Here is a 16,524-nt window from a genome sequence, read left to right on the forward strand (position 1 = left end):
TCTACCAAAAATATAAAAAAATCAGCTGGGGGTGGTGGCAGGCACCTATAATCCCAGCTACTCGGGAGGCTGACGCAGGAGAATCGCTTGAACCCAGGAGACAGAGGTTGCAGTGAGCCAAGATCGCACCACTGCACTCCAGCCGGGGTGACAGTGCGAGACTCTGTTTCAAAAAAAAAAAAAAAAAAAAAAATCTGGCCTTGAAAATGTGAATTTAGTATTTGAGGTTCAGAGAAAAGCCATTTAGGAACTGGTCAAGGAGCAGACAAAGAACACACTAGAATAATATAGGTGAGAGAATTTTAAGGAAATAGAGACAAGATGTTCAAAGCGGGAGTAGATTTAACATTCGGGAGGTAAACGATGAAGAGAGGTTACAAAACTTTAAGGAGAGAGATCAGCTGGATCAAATGGATGTTTTTTTTCAAGAAAACAAAGAACGAATGTTTGAGGTTTACAAAAATAAGTAGTAATGGGTTTGACTCAGGACCCTCCATGTATTCACGGGAGCTTTTCACATGTAAGAAACAGGACATCTCCCAGGCTGTCCCTCAGGGCTCATTCAACTGCTACATGATTGCAGTTGTTACACTGAGGACAGACACATTCAGGTCTACACCAAACTTCCCCTACGTGAGCCCACGTGGCCTGCCTTGGGCCATCATGGGATTCCCAAAGCCTTATGTCATGAATGGCCTGATCCGCTCCCCAGTCCTGCGTTCTCTGGAGCTCTTCTTGGCAAGTGCCACCACTCACCCAGCAGCTCGTCAGGGCCCCAGGACTCAGTTCCTGCTTTCCCACTCATGACTCCTGTGAATCCACTCGATCCACATAACCTGTCCATTTCTTTTCAACGTTTTATTGTGGAAAAAAATCAAATATATTCACAATTAGAAAGAGCAGTAAGGCCGGGCGCAGTGGCTCAAGCCTGTAATCCCAGCACTTTGGGAGGCCGAGACGGGCGGATCACGAGGTCAGGAGATCGAGACCATCCTGGCTAACACAATGAAACCCCGTCTCCACTAAAAATACAAAAAAATTAGCCGGGCGTGGTGGCGGCGCCTGTAGTCCCAGCTACTCGGGAGGCTGAGGCAGGAGAATGGCGGGAACCCGGGAGGCGGAGCTTGCAGTGAGCCGAGATCGCGCCACTGCACTCCAGCCTGGGCGACAGAGCGAGACTCCGCCTCAAAAAAAAAAAAAAAAAAAAAAAAAGAAAGAGCAGTAAAACTTACCCCATGTACTCATCATCCAGTTTTAACAACTGTCAAAACGCAAAACCTGTCGGTTACAAAGCCAGCATCTTTGCATCATTCTTCTCTCCATTCCCCCCACGACCAGCCCAGTCTCCAGTGGGCCACTATCACTACCTGAACCATGACAACAAACCTAACTAACCTAACTGGCATACTTGTGTGTTAGTCAAGGTTCCCTAGAGGGACAGAACTAATAGGAGATAAATATACGGGAGTTTATTAAGTATTAACTTACACAATCACAAGGTCCTACAATAGGCTATCTGCAAGCTTGAGGAGCAAGGACAGCCAGTCCGAGTCCCAAAACTGAAGAACCTGGAGTCTGATGTTCAAGGGCAGGAAGCATCCAGCATAGGAGAAAAATGTAGGCTGGGAGGCTAGGCCAGTGTCGCCTTTTCACGTTTTTCTGCCTGCCTTCTATTCGCTGGCAGCTAATTAGATTGTGCCCACCCAGACTGAGGGTGGGTCTGCCTTCCCCAGCCCACTGACTCAAATGTTAATGTCCTTTGGCAACACCCTCACAGACATGCCCAGGAACAACACTTTGCATCCTTCAATCCAATCAAGTTGACACTCAATATTAACCATCACAACTTGTAACAACTCTTCTTCTTTTCACCTACTTTCTACATGGCAGCAAGCACATATATCCCGTCGATTCCATGACTGTATCACTCTCCATTGGTTTCCTCGAGACCTTAGGATTAAGCCAATTATCATCAACACGGCTTTCAAGGTCTCTCCTGGTCTGGCCAGCCCATGCTGCCTTCATGCTTACCTTCTACCTCAGGTCATACCTGGTTTCTTCATTCTTAGAATGGGCTGTGTGTACGCCCACTGAGGGGCTTTGTTCTGTCTGGGATCCCCCTTTGCCCAGCTAGCTTTAACTCTTTTCTCCATCTCAAACACTTTTTTCAGGGACGCTTTCTCTGAATTTCCAAGATAGGCCGAGGCTGCCCTGCTGTTAGATTACCCAAACCCCATCCCAACACTAATCACACCTGCCAATTCCTTGCTAATGGCCTTTCTTGCTGGGCACATCTCAGTGCTGCCCACTGGGGCCATGTCTGCCTGCGACCACAGCCATACTTCTAAATACCTAGTGAAGTGGCATTCATCAAATCATCTCCTAAATGGCTGAACCAGCAACATAATAATAATGATAACTGAATTACAACCTTTTATTCCATACATTTCCACTAAAAGGATAATTCTAAATGCCAATTTCACGAAGACAAAATACACGTTAAGAGTCTCACACAACTTTTTATCCTACTCTTTCTTAAAAAGGTAAACCAAATATGGCATACAGAGAGGTCGGAGGGCATCATCTCATGGAGAGTTGGTATATATTTACACACAATTTCTGGGGGTCAGTTGTGATCCCAAGTGATACTTTAACACTCGAACACTTCCTAATAACCCAGCACCATTCAAGAATATTGCTAAAGAGGAACACTGGGGTGCTACAGGCTCGAGGGGAGCCTCCTTCACCATTTCGCGTACATAAACTGGTGCTCTCCAGGCTGAGGGGACAGATCTGACAGTCTGTGGAAAGCTGCTCTTGCCTACACTACCTCTGAGGGTACATTCAGCCTCCACATCTTTCATCCAGCAAAGGGCTAAAGAGAGCAGATCAATTATAAGAGCTTTAGGAGAGTTCCCTGAGGACAGGCAGTCAACAACAACGCTCAACCTCAGGACACCAGGACCTGGCTCGACACTGTCCACAGTCTTACCTCTAGATAATTTTTCCTTAAGAAGGGGAGAGAAATGAGGCCCCATTAAGTAACAAAAACGTATCGTGCAGTTGTTTGGGGGCAGTGTCGTTTTTCCCATTAGCATCAGCACTTGGTCTTCAAGTAATATTATCTCCATGCAAAACATAGAGAAGCAAAGGTTTCAGAAAAAAAACCACAGAGAGTTATGTGTGCAGATCATGTACTTAGACCATTATCTGGGAAGGTGCTCAGTGGTGTCCCCACCGCCCGGCATGGTTCTGTGGTCCCCACCGCCCGGCATGGTTCTGTGTCCCCACCGCCCGGCATGGTTCTGTGGTGCCCACCGCCCGGCATGGTTCTGTGGTGTCCCCACCGCCCGGCATGGTTCTGTGGTGTCCACCCCTGCCAGTCTGTGTGCGCTCAGGGGAAAACATTAATTTTGATATTAATAGGCAAAAAAATGTTAGACCTCAAAAATCATTTAGAAATAATCTTGCATTTTCTTAATAGGCCTTTTCTACTCTATCACCTAACCTCTTTCAATAAGCAGCAACCAACAGTTTTTCAGATGGAGCGTGGTCTAAAACTTAAAATACTGAGACAAAAACACTAACAGTTTAGTAAGTACTCTTTTCTCATTCTTTTATTTATTTATTGTTTTTTGGAACAGGGTCTCGTTCTGTCACCCAGGCTGGAGTGCAGTGGTGTGATCTTGGCTCACTGCAACCTCTGCCTCCCTGGTTCAAGTGACTCTTCTGCCTCAGTCTCCCAAGTACCTGAGATTACAGGTGCATGCCATGACACCCAGCTAATTTTATTTTTAGTAGAGACGGGATTTCACCATGTTGGCCAGGCTGGTCTCAAACTCCTGACCTCAGGTGATCCACTCGACTGAGCCTCCCAAAATGCTGGGATTATAGGTGTCACCCACCGTGCCTGACCTTATTTTCGTGGTGATGCCCTGGCAATGTTAAAGAATGCCAGCAAGAAAATGCTCCTCCCCCAAAGCCTCTATTGGTCTAAATTCAAAAATGTTGCTGCAGTTGCTCCTGGATTTCAGTCATACACATGGAGCATTGGAATGAGCGCATTTTAAGTCTTCCCTTTACTACACATCATATACTACATGAGAGTTAATTTGGAGAACTCCCCAACACATGCAGACTCAGCTAAAACATTGTTTGAAGAGGGAGTTCCTCTGGGTTCCCCAGGACTCACAAGATTAATAACAAATCACTGGCTGACATCTATGGACTACTTCATCCAACAACAGCAGAATATACTTTCTTCTCAAATCCGCCCGCCTCAGCCTCCCAAAGTGCTGGGATTACAGGCGTGAGCCACCATGCCCAACCTTTTCTCATTATTATTATTATTATTATTATTTTTTTTGAGACGGAGTCTGGCTCTGTCGCCCGGGCTGGAGTGCAGTGGCCGGATCTCAGCTCACTGCAAGCTCCGCCCCCCGGGTTTACGCCATTCTCCTGCCTCAGCCTCCCGAGTAGCTGGGACTACAGGCGCCCGCCACCTCGCCCGGCTAGTTTTTTTGTAATTTTTTAGTAGAGACGGGGTTTCACCGTGTTCGCCAGGATGGTCTCGATCTCCAAACCTCGTGATCCGCCCGTCTCGGCCTCCCAAAGTGCTGGGATTACAGGCTTGAGCCACCGCGCCCGGCCTTTTCTCATTATTTTAACTGGCCTACCTGCTGCTACTTTTTGCTTCAATCATTTGTATCTATCTTGGAATCATGGCTCTGCGCCTCAGACCATAATTTAAAAATTTTTAATGTCATTGTTGCCTTTGGATTCTGATCTACTATCTACACATTCCTGATCCCAGCGCCATCACTGTGTGGGTTTCATTTTGATTCTGGCCTTTGTTACGTCCCCTGGTTGTTCCCCTAGTCCTGGCTGACACTTACATTTTCCTTTAGTTCAAGGTGAGGCTGAAGTCCTTGTTTTCAGCCTTTTGGAATGTACTCTGTAAATGTGGAGGCTGTAAGTGGACTAGATTCAGGGGCTGAATGTTTAGAGATGAAAATGTTAAACTTTGAAAGTAGAACTAAGACTTGCCAGGAAAGACTGACTTCTCTGAAGAGAATGAAAAGATTCCCCAGGCAGAATGATGTTTCAGAAAGGAATAATTAAGTTAGTTCAGAAGCAGAAGTAGCGTATAGGAAGATGGGTAGTAGGGCTGCCTGACTCAGTGAGGATCGACAGGAAAGAGAAGTTCATGGGCAGGGTCTCTAATTGGCCTTGAACCAATCAAGGGTTACTTTAGTACTTATTTCAACTCCAATTTAGTTGATGTGGGTATAAAGTCAAATTTGGGTAGGGACATGCATCCATAGTGGATTTGCTTGTGAAATGATTAAAGTCTTCCCTACAATTAAGAGAAAGGAGGGTGTATGTTGGATATAACAATGATAGCCTGGGCCAGGCGTGGTGGATCACACCTCTAATCCCGGCACTTTGGGAGATCAAGGCGGGTGGATCAGCTGAGGTCGGGAGTTCGAGACCTGCCTGGCCAACATGGCGAAATCCTGTCTCTACTAAAAATACAAAAATTAGCCAGGCATGGTGGCATATGCCTATAATCCCAGCTACTCAGGAGACCGAGGCAGGAGAATCGCTTGAACCCGGGAGGCCGAGGTTGCAGTGAGCTGAGATCATGCCATTGCACTCCAGCCTGGGTGACGGAGGGAGATTCCATCTCAAAAAAAAAAAAAAAAAAAAAAAAATCAAAGCCTGGTTATGTTAGACTCCAAAATGACAACTGTACATTTTCTTTTAGGGAAAATGATTATTCTCTTCATCCCTTGGCAAGATAAAATAAATCCAAACCATCCTCGTTTCTTTGAAGTTATGTACCTATAATTCACAAATTTAGCTACATGCCATCTGAATCAGTGTATATGATCAGCATACATGCTATCTGAATCAATGTATATTATCAGCATATATCAGTTCTTTGTGTAATTAAACGTTCGACTTACTGTACAAAACTATGCTTCCTTTTGTCCTAAAGACACTTTCTCCTTTCCAACATCCACTTAATCAAAGCCTGCACATTTCTGTTTCTTAAAAAATGTTTTAATATAGAAAATTTTCAAATGTTCAAAATGAGAAAAGAATAGTAAAATCAACCCCCATAAACCCATTAGCCAGCTTTAAGGAATAGCTATGGCTCTAAGAGTCCAGGAGTTTCTCATCTGACCCTCTTCCTACGTGTGTAAGCCGGTTTTATCGATGTGTATCCCATTTCCTTTGAGCAAACCAAGCCGGGATACACTCCAAATGTAAGGTTCTGTAGCTAATGTTATCAATGACTGGACAATTTTCTTCTCTTCCCATCCACAGAATGTTTGCATCAAGACTCAGTTGTTTAATCATGCACTTAACTACAGAAGACAAAGGGGATCTTGGATGTCCAACTAAACCCAAACTCAAATCTACCAGAAGTACCTGGTAGTACATTAGTCTGTTCACTGTGTCTAAGTTCACAAATGACTGGGCTTTTATAATTATTTCTAATTCGGCTTCCCAATCCAAATCACAGAACTTTTTCTGCTAAGGTGCTAGGATTTACCCCTTAGTCTTCCACTGAAAAATAACTTGCCAGAGCTACCTAATTTCTGCCTATCAAATTCTCTATCTGACGTGCTGCCTTTTATAAGTGTTATACCATCAGCCCAATCCTGGAGCCAGCTATTGAGAGCAGCTTCTGAAAATTTCTCCTGTTTCAACACAGCAATTCTCTCAGAACCGCAAATAACTTTCACAACACTGCTCCTCAGTCAGTGTCTGCAGCTCAACACCCCAGTGTTAGAGCCAGCAGCCCTGCTGGGTGTTGAAGTATCTAACAGACCCATCTCTGTTGGGCCACACTGCAATACCTGTTAGGCTGAGGACACTAAATCAAGATATGGTTTCAAAGAGGTGCTTTTTTGTTGCTACTTCTGCCCTGAGGACCAAGAGTAAGGAAATATTCTCTTACAGCCTGATTTATGTTTATTTATAAAACTGTCTTTGTAGGGGAATACAGTAACATCCAGATTGCTGAGCCATTATGTGTTAAACATTCAAAATGGAATCAACTGTATAGTCAAGCATTAATTAACAAGAACTTACAAGCTTGCATTATTTGACCCTTCTCCTGAACCTTATTTTGGCATTATGCTATAAGTTGGTGGCATGGAAAATTATCAAACTACCCAAGGACTTGACATCCTATTTCCTTGTACGTGTACTGCTGATGATGCTGTCCACGGCACTACCATGCTTTTTAGGATGAGCCACTGGAGAAAGTATCCTCAGCTCTGACCACCAAGAAAAATCATTCTGCGTTACCAGCTGATTATACCCCACGGCGCTGGCTGTCTTTAGTGCCAAGCTCTCTGTACTGACTACAATGATTTCAGGGCAAATTATGACTAACTCTAACCAGAGTACTGGACTGCATTGCACACACTTTGAGAATTATATTAAGCTTTATTTTGTGTTTCATATCCTTATTTTGCTCCTCTCTGATTTATTTATCCTATTTTATTTCACGTATTGTGTAAGCGGCCCCAAGTCCTTTTCAGAGCAATGGGAAGTATAACTAAGATGTAAGTATACTGAAACCCTATTCTGGATACGGTGTCATGCTAAGCTCTGAGGACACAAAACTGGATAGAGCCATCTCTGCTACAAGAGAGGGACATTCACACGGACATCTAAAGCATAAAGTAGTACACATGTCACATCAACAGTCCAATGTGCTATTATTTCGAGGGAGAGATGCTACCATTCCAATGTGATTGAGAAAACTTTTCAGCTGGGTGTTGAGAGATAAATAGGTATTTCACAGGTAGAAAAAAGAAGGACTGTGTCTAAGAAGAGAAGACAGAAAAACTAGGAAGGTAGAGTGAGGCAAATTTATGCAATGGTGAGCTCCAGCTGAGATGACACACGCAGCGGGGTCAAGAGTCGTGGAGCCGAGACGGCAGCCCTGTAGCAGATGCCCTTCACCATTACCATCCACAGATCCTTGCTGGGTAAGAGGCTAGGCCCGAAACCGCAGAGCATAAAACTGTAATGAGGCGTGAGCTTCGCTCTCAAGGGCTGTACAACCTATGGTGCAGTGACAGGAAGCACAGGAAGTTATAAACACATGTACACTTGTGATGAGAGTTTTACAAACAGGGTTTAGGATGGAAGAGTTAAGGTCAGCTCTTTCTAGAAGGGAGGATTTGAGCTGGCCTTAAAAGCAGGACTAAGACAAACAGAAGGTAAGAATGACTGTGTTACAAATAGAGACATTAGCCAGGGTTTCGGGGTGGGGGAATGATATTATAATAGTTTCACTGGAAGACGGGGTTCATGAAAATGTGGGCTAATTAGAGGATTTTCATTTAGTATAATATGATTTATATTATCACAAGGAAGGGCTTTATTCTGCTTTGTTTAAAACAAAGGATGAAAAGAACGCAGAGTAAAATTATAAACGTATTAAGTGGTATTTCTGAAAGATGAAACTGCTAATTATCATGAGGGATAAAAGGGAATGGGAGAGGTGTGGGGCCATTTGGGAAGAGAAGTGATAGATGAAGCCCAGATTAAGATGGTAGCCTTGGGACTGGAGAGAAAATGCACAGAAAACAGTAAGAGCCAAGGGAGGAGGAATTCCCATGCTCCACTGACTCATCCAGACGACAGAGGAGGAGACAGCTCGCTATCGAGACAGGCCGGCTGCTTACTGCTTTGAGAAGGATTCTGAGGCCACATCCAGACCCTGTGGGAAATTATACCCTATTAGATTACTAATGCTTACGATGAACAAAGCATGAGGGCAGAGTGACTCATGCATGCTACACAGCTGCCACCTCTGTGCTAAGGAATGGATGAAGAGGTGAGTTTCAAATGGACATGCAATGTAGGCACTAAACTAGGCAGATGAGGTCATGGAGATGTGACAAGGACAAAGGCAAGGCATTCTAATTCAGAATTCTTGACATCACGTCTACTGCAGGAATGCCCTAAATGCTTGCTGAATAAATGAAACGACGATTTCGGTTTGATCTGCAAAATTTGTTTGCCCTTTGAGTTGAAACACCGACTACATCATGCAGCTAAAAATACTCCTCAATTTGGGATTATGTTTCAATAAACCCATCATATACTGAATGTGTGGTTTTTTTTTTTTTTTTTTTTTGAGACAGAGTCTCACTCTGTCGCCCAGGCTGGAGTACAGCAGTGCAATCTTGGCTCACTGCAACCTCCGCTTCCCAGGTTCAAATGATTCTCCTGCCTCAGCCTCTGGAGTAGCTGGGATTACAGATGCCCGCCACCACGCCCAGCTAATTTTTGTACTTTTAGTAGAGACGGGGTTTCGCCATGTTGGCCAGGCTGGTCTTGAACTCTTGACCTCAGGTGATCTGCCCGCCTTGGCCTCCCAAAATTCTGGGATTACAGGTGTGAGCCACTGCGTCCGGACCTCAGTGTGTGACAATATTTTCAATGTATGATGAGTTTATTGAGAGTATCATAAATGCCTATTGCTTTTATGCCATTTTAAAGTCAAAAAACTCATTAAGGTGAGCCATTCTAAGTAGGAGACTGTAGTTGCTTTGGTCAACTAAGAAAAATTAAGAGCCTAGCACAGGGCCAGGCACACACAGTGGGCATTCAATTATTTGTAAAATGACCACAGGAAGGAATGGTCTCTGCTTTCAAGATGCTCCCCTTCAAGCCTCACTAAGTGGATGGGGGCCATCGCTTTCTATATTTTAATATAGATTATTTTTCGATACATTCCCAACCTGTTCCTGGGCCAGCAATCATGCATGGGGTCACCTGCCTATTAAACAAGCCATTTCTCCTATTCCTTGCTCAGCTTGCAACCAGTTTTAAATCCCATCCTTGAATATTTGTGTGCAAAGTTCCCAAAGTCCTCCTGGCGCCCCAGAGCAATAGGCTGATTGCCTCACATATCAGTTGAGCACAAATGCCCTTGATCATGAGGCTCTCTGAAGACTGGAGAGAACGCTTCCAAACAAAGCAGAATCCTGATGGACAGTCCCCGCCCGCCGACGCCCAGGTTGGGAGGGCTCTCCCTTCAGTTTCACTTCACTGAGGGCTGCCAGCTTTTAGGTGGCGAGAGGGAGAAGCCATGAGGGAAATTCCCTTTGAGCCAGTTTTCCAGAAATAGCCTTTAATTTTTAAATTGGTTTTAACTAGGAAAAAAACAAAATGCCTTAAGAAAAATTCATAAGTAGGTTCTAAAACATCGAACACAAAAAATATTTGATTTACATGATAAACTGGAAACCTCTAAGAATTTCAGTCTAGGCCAGATATTAGCAGTAAAACCGGTTTTCTAACCAAATTAGTGGTATAAAAGGACTAGCCAGATAAGAAACTGTTTTTGGCCTCTCAAAGGAGTTTATTTCATCAATAACAGCTTCAGTGTAACATATATAGTGTTCTAGTCCAGAGAAAGACGCAGGACTGATATTACACTTTTTTGCACTTAAAAAAATCGCTTACGTAGTGCCTTCTATGGCATTTAATATGCTAATTACAAATGATTCTCGTACACTATGATTCAACTTAATTAGGCAAAAATTTTTAAACTTTAAAAATTGTGTTCTCAAGGTAATTAAATCCCACTTAAAATCATGTACAATAATTCTAACTTTTACTAACCTATTTTTCTCCTGATTTTTCATAATCAGTGGGTTTTTGAAAATAATTATGGTTTGGGTTATAATCTGTCTTCTACATTTACCGCATAAATGATAAAAACTAAAACCTATTTAAAAGTATTTGTTTTTTAGCAGCTGTGTTTCTTTCTTACAATAAGTAATCAAGCACCTACTGTGTGCCAGGCTATGGCCTAGGCACCCACGCTCCCTCTGAGCTTCAATTCTGTGGGCTTTCCCAGAGATGGAGAATGGAGGTAGCAAGCGTGAGCCCAGAGCAGGGAAGGGCACGAGGAACCCACACACCAGTCAGACAACATTCCAACAGGAGGAGCCAATGGCAAGTTTGCAAATAAGAATAAAAGTGGATTTCAGAAACACTCCTTTTGCAGAAAATTGGAAAAGTATTTGCTTTCCTGAACATTTTACTTCATAAGCACAACGATTAAAAAACCCAGAGTTTCATGAGTTCAGTGTAGAAACAGTTCTTATGTAAACAATAAATAGAATCAGTAACTTACTAAAAAAACTAATATATGACTTTTGCAAGTGAAGGTGGATGCAACATGGGTTTACTGAGCTATAACTCTTCTTTTTTTTTTTTTTTTTTTTTTTTTTTTTTTTTTTGAGACGGAGTCTCGCTCTGTAGCCCAGGCTGGAGTGCAGTGGCCGGATCTCAGCTCACTGCAAGCTCCGCCTCCCGGGTTCACGCCATTCTCCGGCCTCAGCCTCCCGAGTAGCTGGGACTACAGGCGCCCGCCACCTCGCCCGGCTAGTTTTTTGTATTTCTTAGTAGAGACGGGGTTTCACCGTGTTATCCAGGATGGTCTCGATCTCCTGACCTCGTGATCCACCCGTCTCGGCCTCCCAAAGTGCTGGGATTACAGGCTTGAGCCACCGCGCCCGGCCATAACTCTTCTTCATGGGGGAAAATCTTGTTTTGGTTCTTAAATTCAGGTTAATAAGTGGCTTAGATTTAAGTAGTACAAGCATTGTTTAAAAGCTTGATTTCTCATAAAATGTAACTGCTGGTAAAGACAGTTTATTTGTGTTGTCATTGCTGACAGATGAAGCTTCCTCAAATAGAGAAATGATTTTACATAGAAGGTATATACTTTTGCTTTAACTGGTTGAGTTAGGTAAATGTCAGATTCAAGACTCCCACTGAAAAAGTCAATCGGACAGCATTTATTCAGTGCCCAGAATATCAGGCAGCTGATTGTATCCAAGAAAGAAAACAATGGGACATAAGAATCATAGTTGATTACTTCTCCAATTTAGAACCTTACTTTGGTTTGGAAAAGATGAACATTAGAATTAATATCCCATCTTTCCTATAAAACTGAAAACGTAATTTATAACGCCTATTTTTTTTTCCTTTCTTCCTTTTAAAGGAGACAGGGTCTCACTACATTGCCCTGGCTGGTCCCGAACCCCTGGGCTCAAGTGACCCTCCTGCCTCAGGCTTCTGAGTAGCTGGGACTATAGGTACACACCACTACACCCAGCTATCATGTTTATTTTAAATCGAACTATATTTACATAGAACACGAGTTCCCTAAGGCCAATCTCATACCTAGTATATAGCAATTTACATGAAAAAAACAAAAACTGCTTCGTTAATCTATCTGATGAAATAACAGACTTCCCACTTAATTCATTTCAAGGAAAGTCAAGTAATTTACTTGGCTCTGCTGCCCATATAGGTAAATTGAGTTCTGAATAAACAACTGGGAAGGCATCTTCTATTACTGAAAAAATGTCTTCACCAAATTGGCCCCTTTTGAATCACAGGGGGTGAGGGGTGTGTGTGTGTGTGTGAATCAGGCCCTTTAAAGGAATATTTAGCTTGGAAATAAAGTCATAAAAACTGAAGGGTAATTTTTAAATGAGTTTTTTAAATTAAAAAAATTGCGTGTACTCATAAGAACATGTAGCAGTCATCACTGCTGAGCAATTAGTGCCCTGATTTAAGCACTTTACATGTTTTATTTACTCACAAATATCCTATGAGAGAGGCATTATCACTCTATTTAAAAAAAATAAAAATAAAATGAAATGACAGGGACAGAAGTAACTCGCCAAGGGTCAGACAGCCGTCGATGGTGGAGCTGAGATCCGAGTGCAGGCAGCCTGGCCAGGCTCTGGAATCCCCACACGGTAAAGACACTGTATGTGCCGACACTGAGGACTCCATACTGAAGTTTTTACTAAAACCTAGAGATCTTTTTCACAAAATCCACGGCTAAGCCAGTTCCCTCCCATATTGTCAGCATAAAATTGTTTTTAAAACCCTGAAGGAAAGCTTTATACTCAACCCTTTAATAATTCCTAGAGGCGACTGAGTGCCAGCAGCAACTCCAATATTAAACATGGAAAAGAAGCCTTCCAAAGAGAACAGAAAAGGAAGGATTAAAAAAACACTATTTTTGATAATGCTATCAAAAATAATTAATCATTATGCACAATAAAGTCAAAACAAGAGAAGCTTTCTGCATTCAGATGTAAGAACCAATGTGTTTTAGAAGCTTTTCTTCTCGGCCAGGTGTAATGATTCAAGCCTGTAATCCCAGCACTTTGGGAGGCCAAGGCGGGCAAATCACCTGAGGTCTGCAGTTCGAGACCAGCCTGGCCAACATGGTGAAACCCCGTCTCTACTAAAAAAACAAAAATTATCCAGGCATGGTGGTGGGCGACTATAGTCCCAGCTACTGGGGAGGCTGAGGCAGGAGAATGGCATGAACCCAGGAGGCCAAGCTTGCAGTGAGCCGAGACGGCGCCACTGCACTCCAGCCTGGGCAACAGAGCGAGACTCCGCCTCAAAGAAAAAAAATAAAGCCAAAGCAAGGTTCTCAGAGTTCTAATGAAAATGTTACCACTTAGATTTGGAAGTAGAGATGCATAACACATGCTTGCAGTTCACATGTGGAAATAATCAGCGTGACTGATTTTCAGTGAAATCTTACTTACATTTAAAGCGGCTTCTCCACACTTTTCAATGGCTGCAAGACCCTGATTATGAATGTGTGTCTCCAACAGTTTTTTCAATTCTCCTAGGCCATCCTGGATTCTAGATACAAGATTATACATGCGTCCCAAATCTGAAAGAGGAAGAAACCCCTTTTATGCACTGAAACAAACTTTGCCTATCCACTCTACTAATTATGTATTTATACTGAGATGAAAAATACTCTGCAATAACCATGTTTTTAGACTTTAATAACAAATAGCATTTAATTATAACCAAATATTCTCTATTTGGAATATGTACATTTTGCTAAAAGTAACAATGAAATTATGTTATTGTAAGTTTATTTTCCTCCTTACTATGAGAAACCACTAACATAAGAATAAGCAAAAAATATATATATATATATATATATCAGAAACAACTCTAATGCTTCCTAAAATTCTCAAGATTGAAATAGTATTTATGCCTGACACATAACAGGCACTCGAATATTTGTTTAAAAATAATGAATGTATTTAAGGAGAATATGGATTTCTATCTCAACTATAAAAACAAATGAGTTAAGAAAAGGTCTCCCAAATTCTTCATTTAAGACATGTATATAGCATATGGTTAGTTTGTGAGGACCACAGAAGAAAAACCCAAACTTCAACCCTTTATTGAGCTCCTAACATGCCCCAGGTAAAACATGGGAGTGGTTAAGGGAAATATAAGATGACGGTCTCCTCATTTTAGAGAATTTTCAAAGGAAGAACAGTCAAGAAAAAACTTAGTGTAGCATCATTTAATGCTAAAGTGTATGCAGCAAGTCATACTCTAAATACACTCTTCCCTCAAGTCAAACCAAAATGCTCTGCAGAAGTCTGAAATCGCTACATAACGATGTACAAACACATGCATCTTTTTAAAAATGACTGACATGGGCAAGTAACACCATTGACTTGAGAGTCTAGAATCTCAAGCAATATCAAAACAGCAGATAATAATAAATACCTACGTTTTATGAGTCTTGTGGCTCACCTTCATTTTTGTCAGCATCCAATAAATTCTGAAATTCTGTGTGGAAAATTTCCAAGTGTTTTTCGATGAGGACTTGTTCACATTTCCTTGCTAATTCATCTTGTGTGCTTTCATGAAGGTAAACCTGAACTCTTCGTTGTTCCTCAAGCAGACGAGCCTCTGCCTGCAGAAAATTAATTCAAGTGAATGGTTTTGATTCATTGGTAAATAACTGTTACAATTCTTTAATATGTAAATTAAAGGAAATTGAATAATGGCAAATTAAATTCACATGCCAGCTCTAATAAACTACGATTAAGAAAATGAGGGAGGGCTGGGCATGATGGCTCACACCTGAAATCCCAGCATTTTGGGTAGCTGAGGCAGGAGGATTGCTTGAGGCCAGGATTTTGAGATCAGCCTGGGCAACACAGTGTGACCCTGTCTCTAAAAAAAAAAAAATTAGCTAGGTGTGGCATGCACCTGTAGTCCTTCCTAGCTACTCAGGAGGCTGAAGCAGGAGGATGGCTTGAGCCTAGGAGTTAAAGGATATAGTGAGCTATGATCGTGCTGCTGCATTTCAGCCTGGGCAACAGAGCAAGACTCTGTCTCTCAAAAAACAGAAAGAAAGAAAAAGGAGAAAGTTCTTTGATTTTACAGTAAACAACCATATTTAAACAGCCACTAATGTCTGCCATTTTCTCTGCAATATGTATTTCCATTCCAAATTTCCTTTTTAAGTGCCCTAACAACATCATCACTATTAACAGTTCAAATGTCTTTACATCCATTTGAACCCTCAGACAGTGGTATTTCATCTTTTTGAGGTAATGTCTCTGCCACTCTAAGAAATGAATGCATCTTCTGTGCAGATACTAAGATGTGCTACTTTAGATTAAAAACTACTTGAAGCCAAGAGTCACACAAATATAAGCCCTGAAGTGATTACATGGAAATCATCATCAGAAATCAGACTTTTCAAAAATTTAAAGAGAAACTACTAAATTATCAAAGCAAGGAAGAAATTTCAATAAATTATTCAGGTGATCTGAATAAAGATAATTATATTTTGAATTATAAAAATGCCAATACTCCCCAAAATGATTTTTTTAAAAAAATATATTATTTTCAGAGACAGGATCTTGGCCCTGTCTCCCAGGCTGGAGTGTAGTGGCACAATCACAGCTCACTGCAGCTTCAAACTCCTGGGCTCAAGTGATCCTCCTGCCTCAGTCTCCTCTGTAGCTGGGACTACAGGTGCATGCCGCCACACCCGGCTAACTTTTTAATTTTTTCTAGAGACAAGGTCTCACTATGTTGCTCAGGCTGGACTCAAACTCCTGGCTTCAAGCGATTCTCCTGCCTTGGCTTCCCAAAGTTCTGGGATTATAGGCTGTCCAGCTACTGTGCCTTGCCCAGATTTTCAAATTCAGTATAATTTTGGAGAAATCTGGAAAAATTCAACTGGTAATGAATCAATACTCAAGAGCCAAGAAAACATAAAATGAAAAAATGATTGGGTGGGACTTGTACTATCAAGAACTAATAATAATGGGACAATTGTTTAAACCACCTAAGTCAGAACCTTATTACACATTCTAAATAGCTAAATGTGAAAAATAAACTTGGAAAATATCTGTAGTATGTATCAAAAGGTCAATATTCTTAATATATAATGATCTCCAGCAAAGCAGTGAGTACCTCCAAATACAAACATGAGGAAGGCAACTCATAAGTGAAGAAATAGAAAAAAGCTTGAAGTTATTGCATTTCCAATCAGAGTTATTGTATGTTCAGTTAATGAAATATCATTACCCACTAAAACAAACACCAACTACTAATAACAAATCATTAGTGAACAAGATACAAAAAACCTATACCATGATTCCAATGTGG

The 16,524-nt window shown here is 41.9% G+C and overlaps 1 protein-coding gene across 6 annotated transcripts in view; it reads right to left on the bottom strand.

The window, feature by feature from the left end:
• LOC105474844 (cullin 1) overlaps positions 1 to 16,524 on the bottom strand; it is a 104,980-nt gene that overhangs the window by 20,728 nt on the left and 67,728 nt on the right. For all 6 annotated transcript variants that reach the window (XM_011729649.3, XM_011729651.2, XM_011729650.3 and 3 more), the window contains exons 8-9: positions 14,650 to 14,812; positions 13,629 to 13,759 (exon numbers count right to left, since the gene is read on the bottom strand). In XM_011729649.3, the coding sequence (XP_011727951.1) occupies positions 13,629 to 13,759; positions 14,650 to 14,812 (294 nt within the window). The remainder of the gene's footprint in view (positions 1 to 13,628; positions 13,760 to 14,649; positions 14,813 to 16,524) is intronic.

The sequence above is a fragment of the Macaca nemestrina genome, chromosome 4 (genome assembly GCF_043159975.1).
Source record: "Macaca nemestrina isolate mMacNem1 chromosome 4, mMacNem.hap1, whole genome shotgun sequence".
In the NCBI taxonomy this organism is placed as follows: Eukaryota; Metazoa; Chordata; class Mammalia; order Primates; family Cercopithecidae; genus Macaca; species Macaca nemestrina.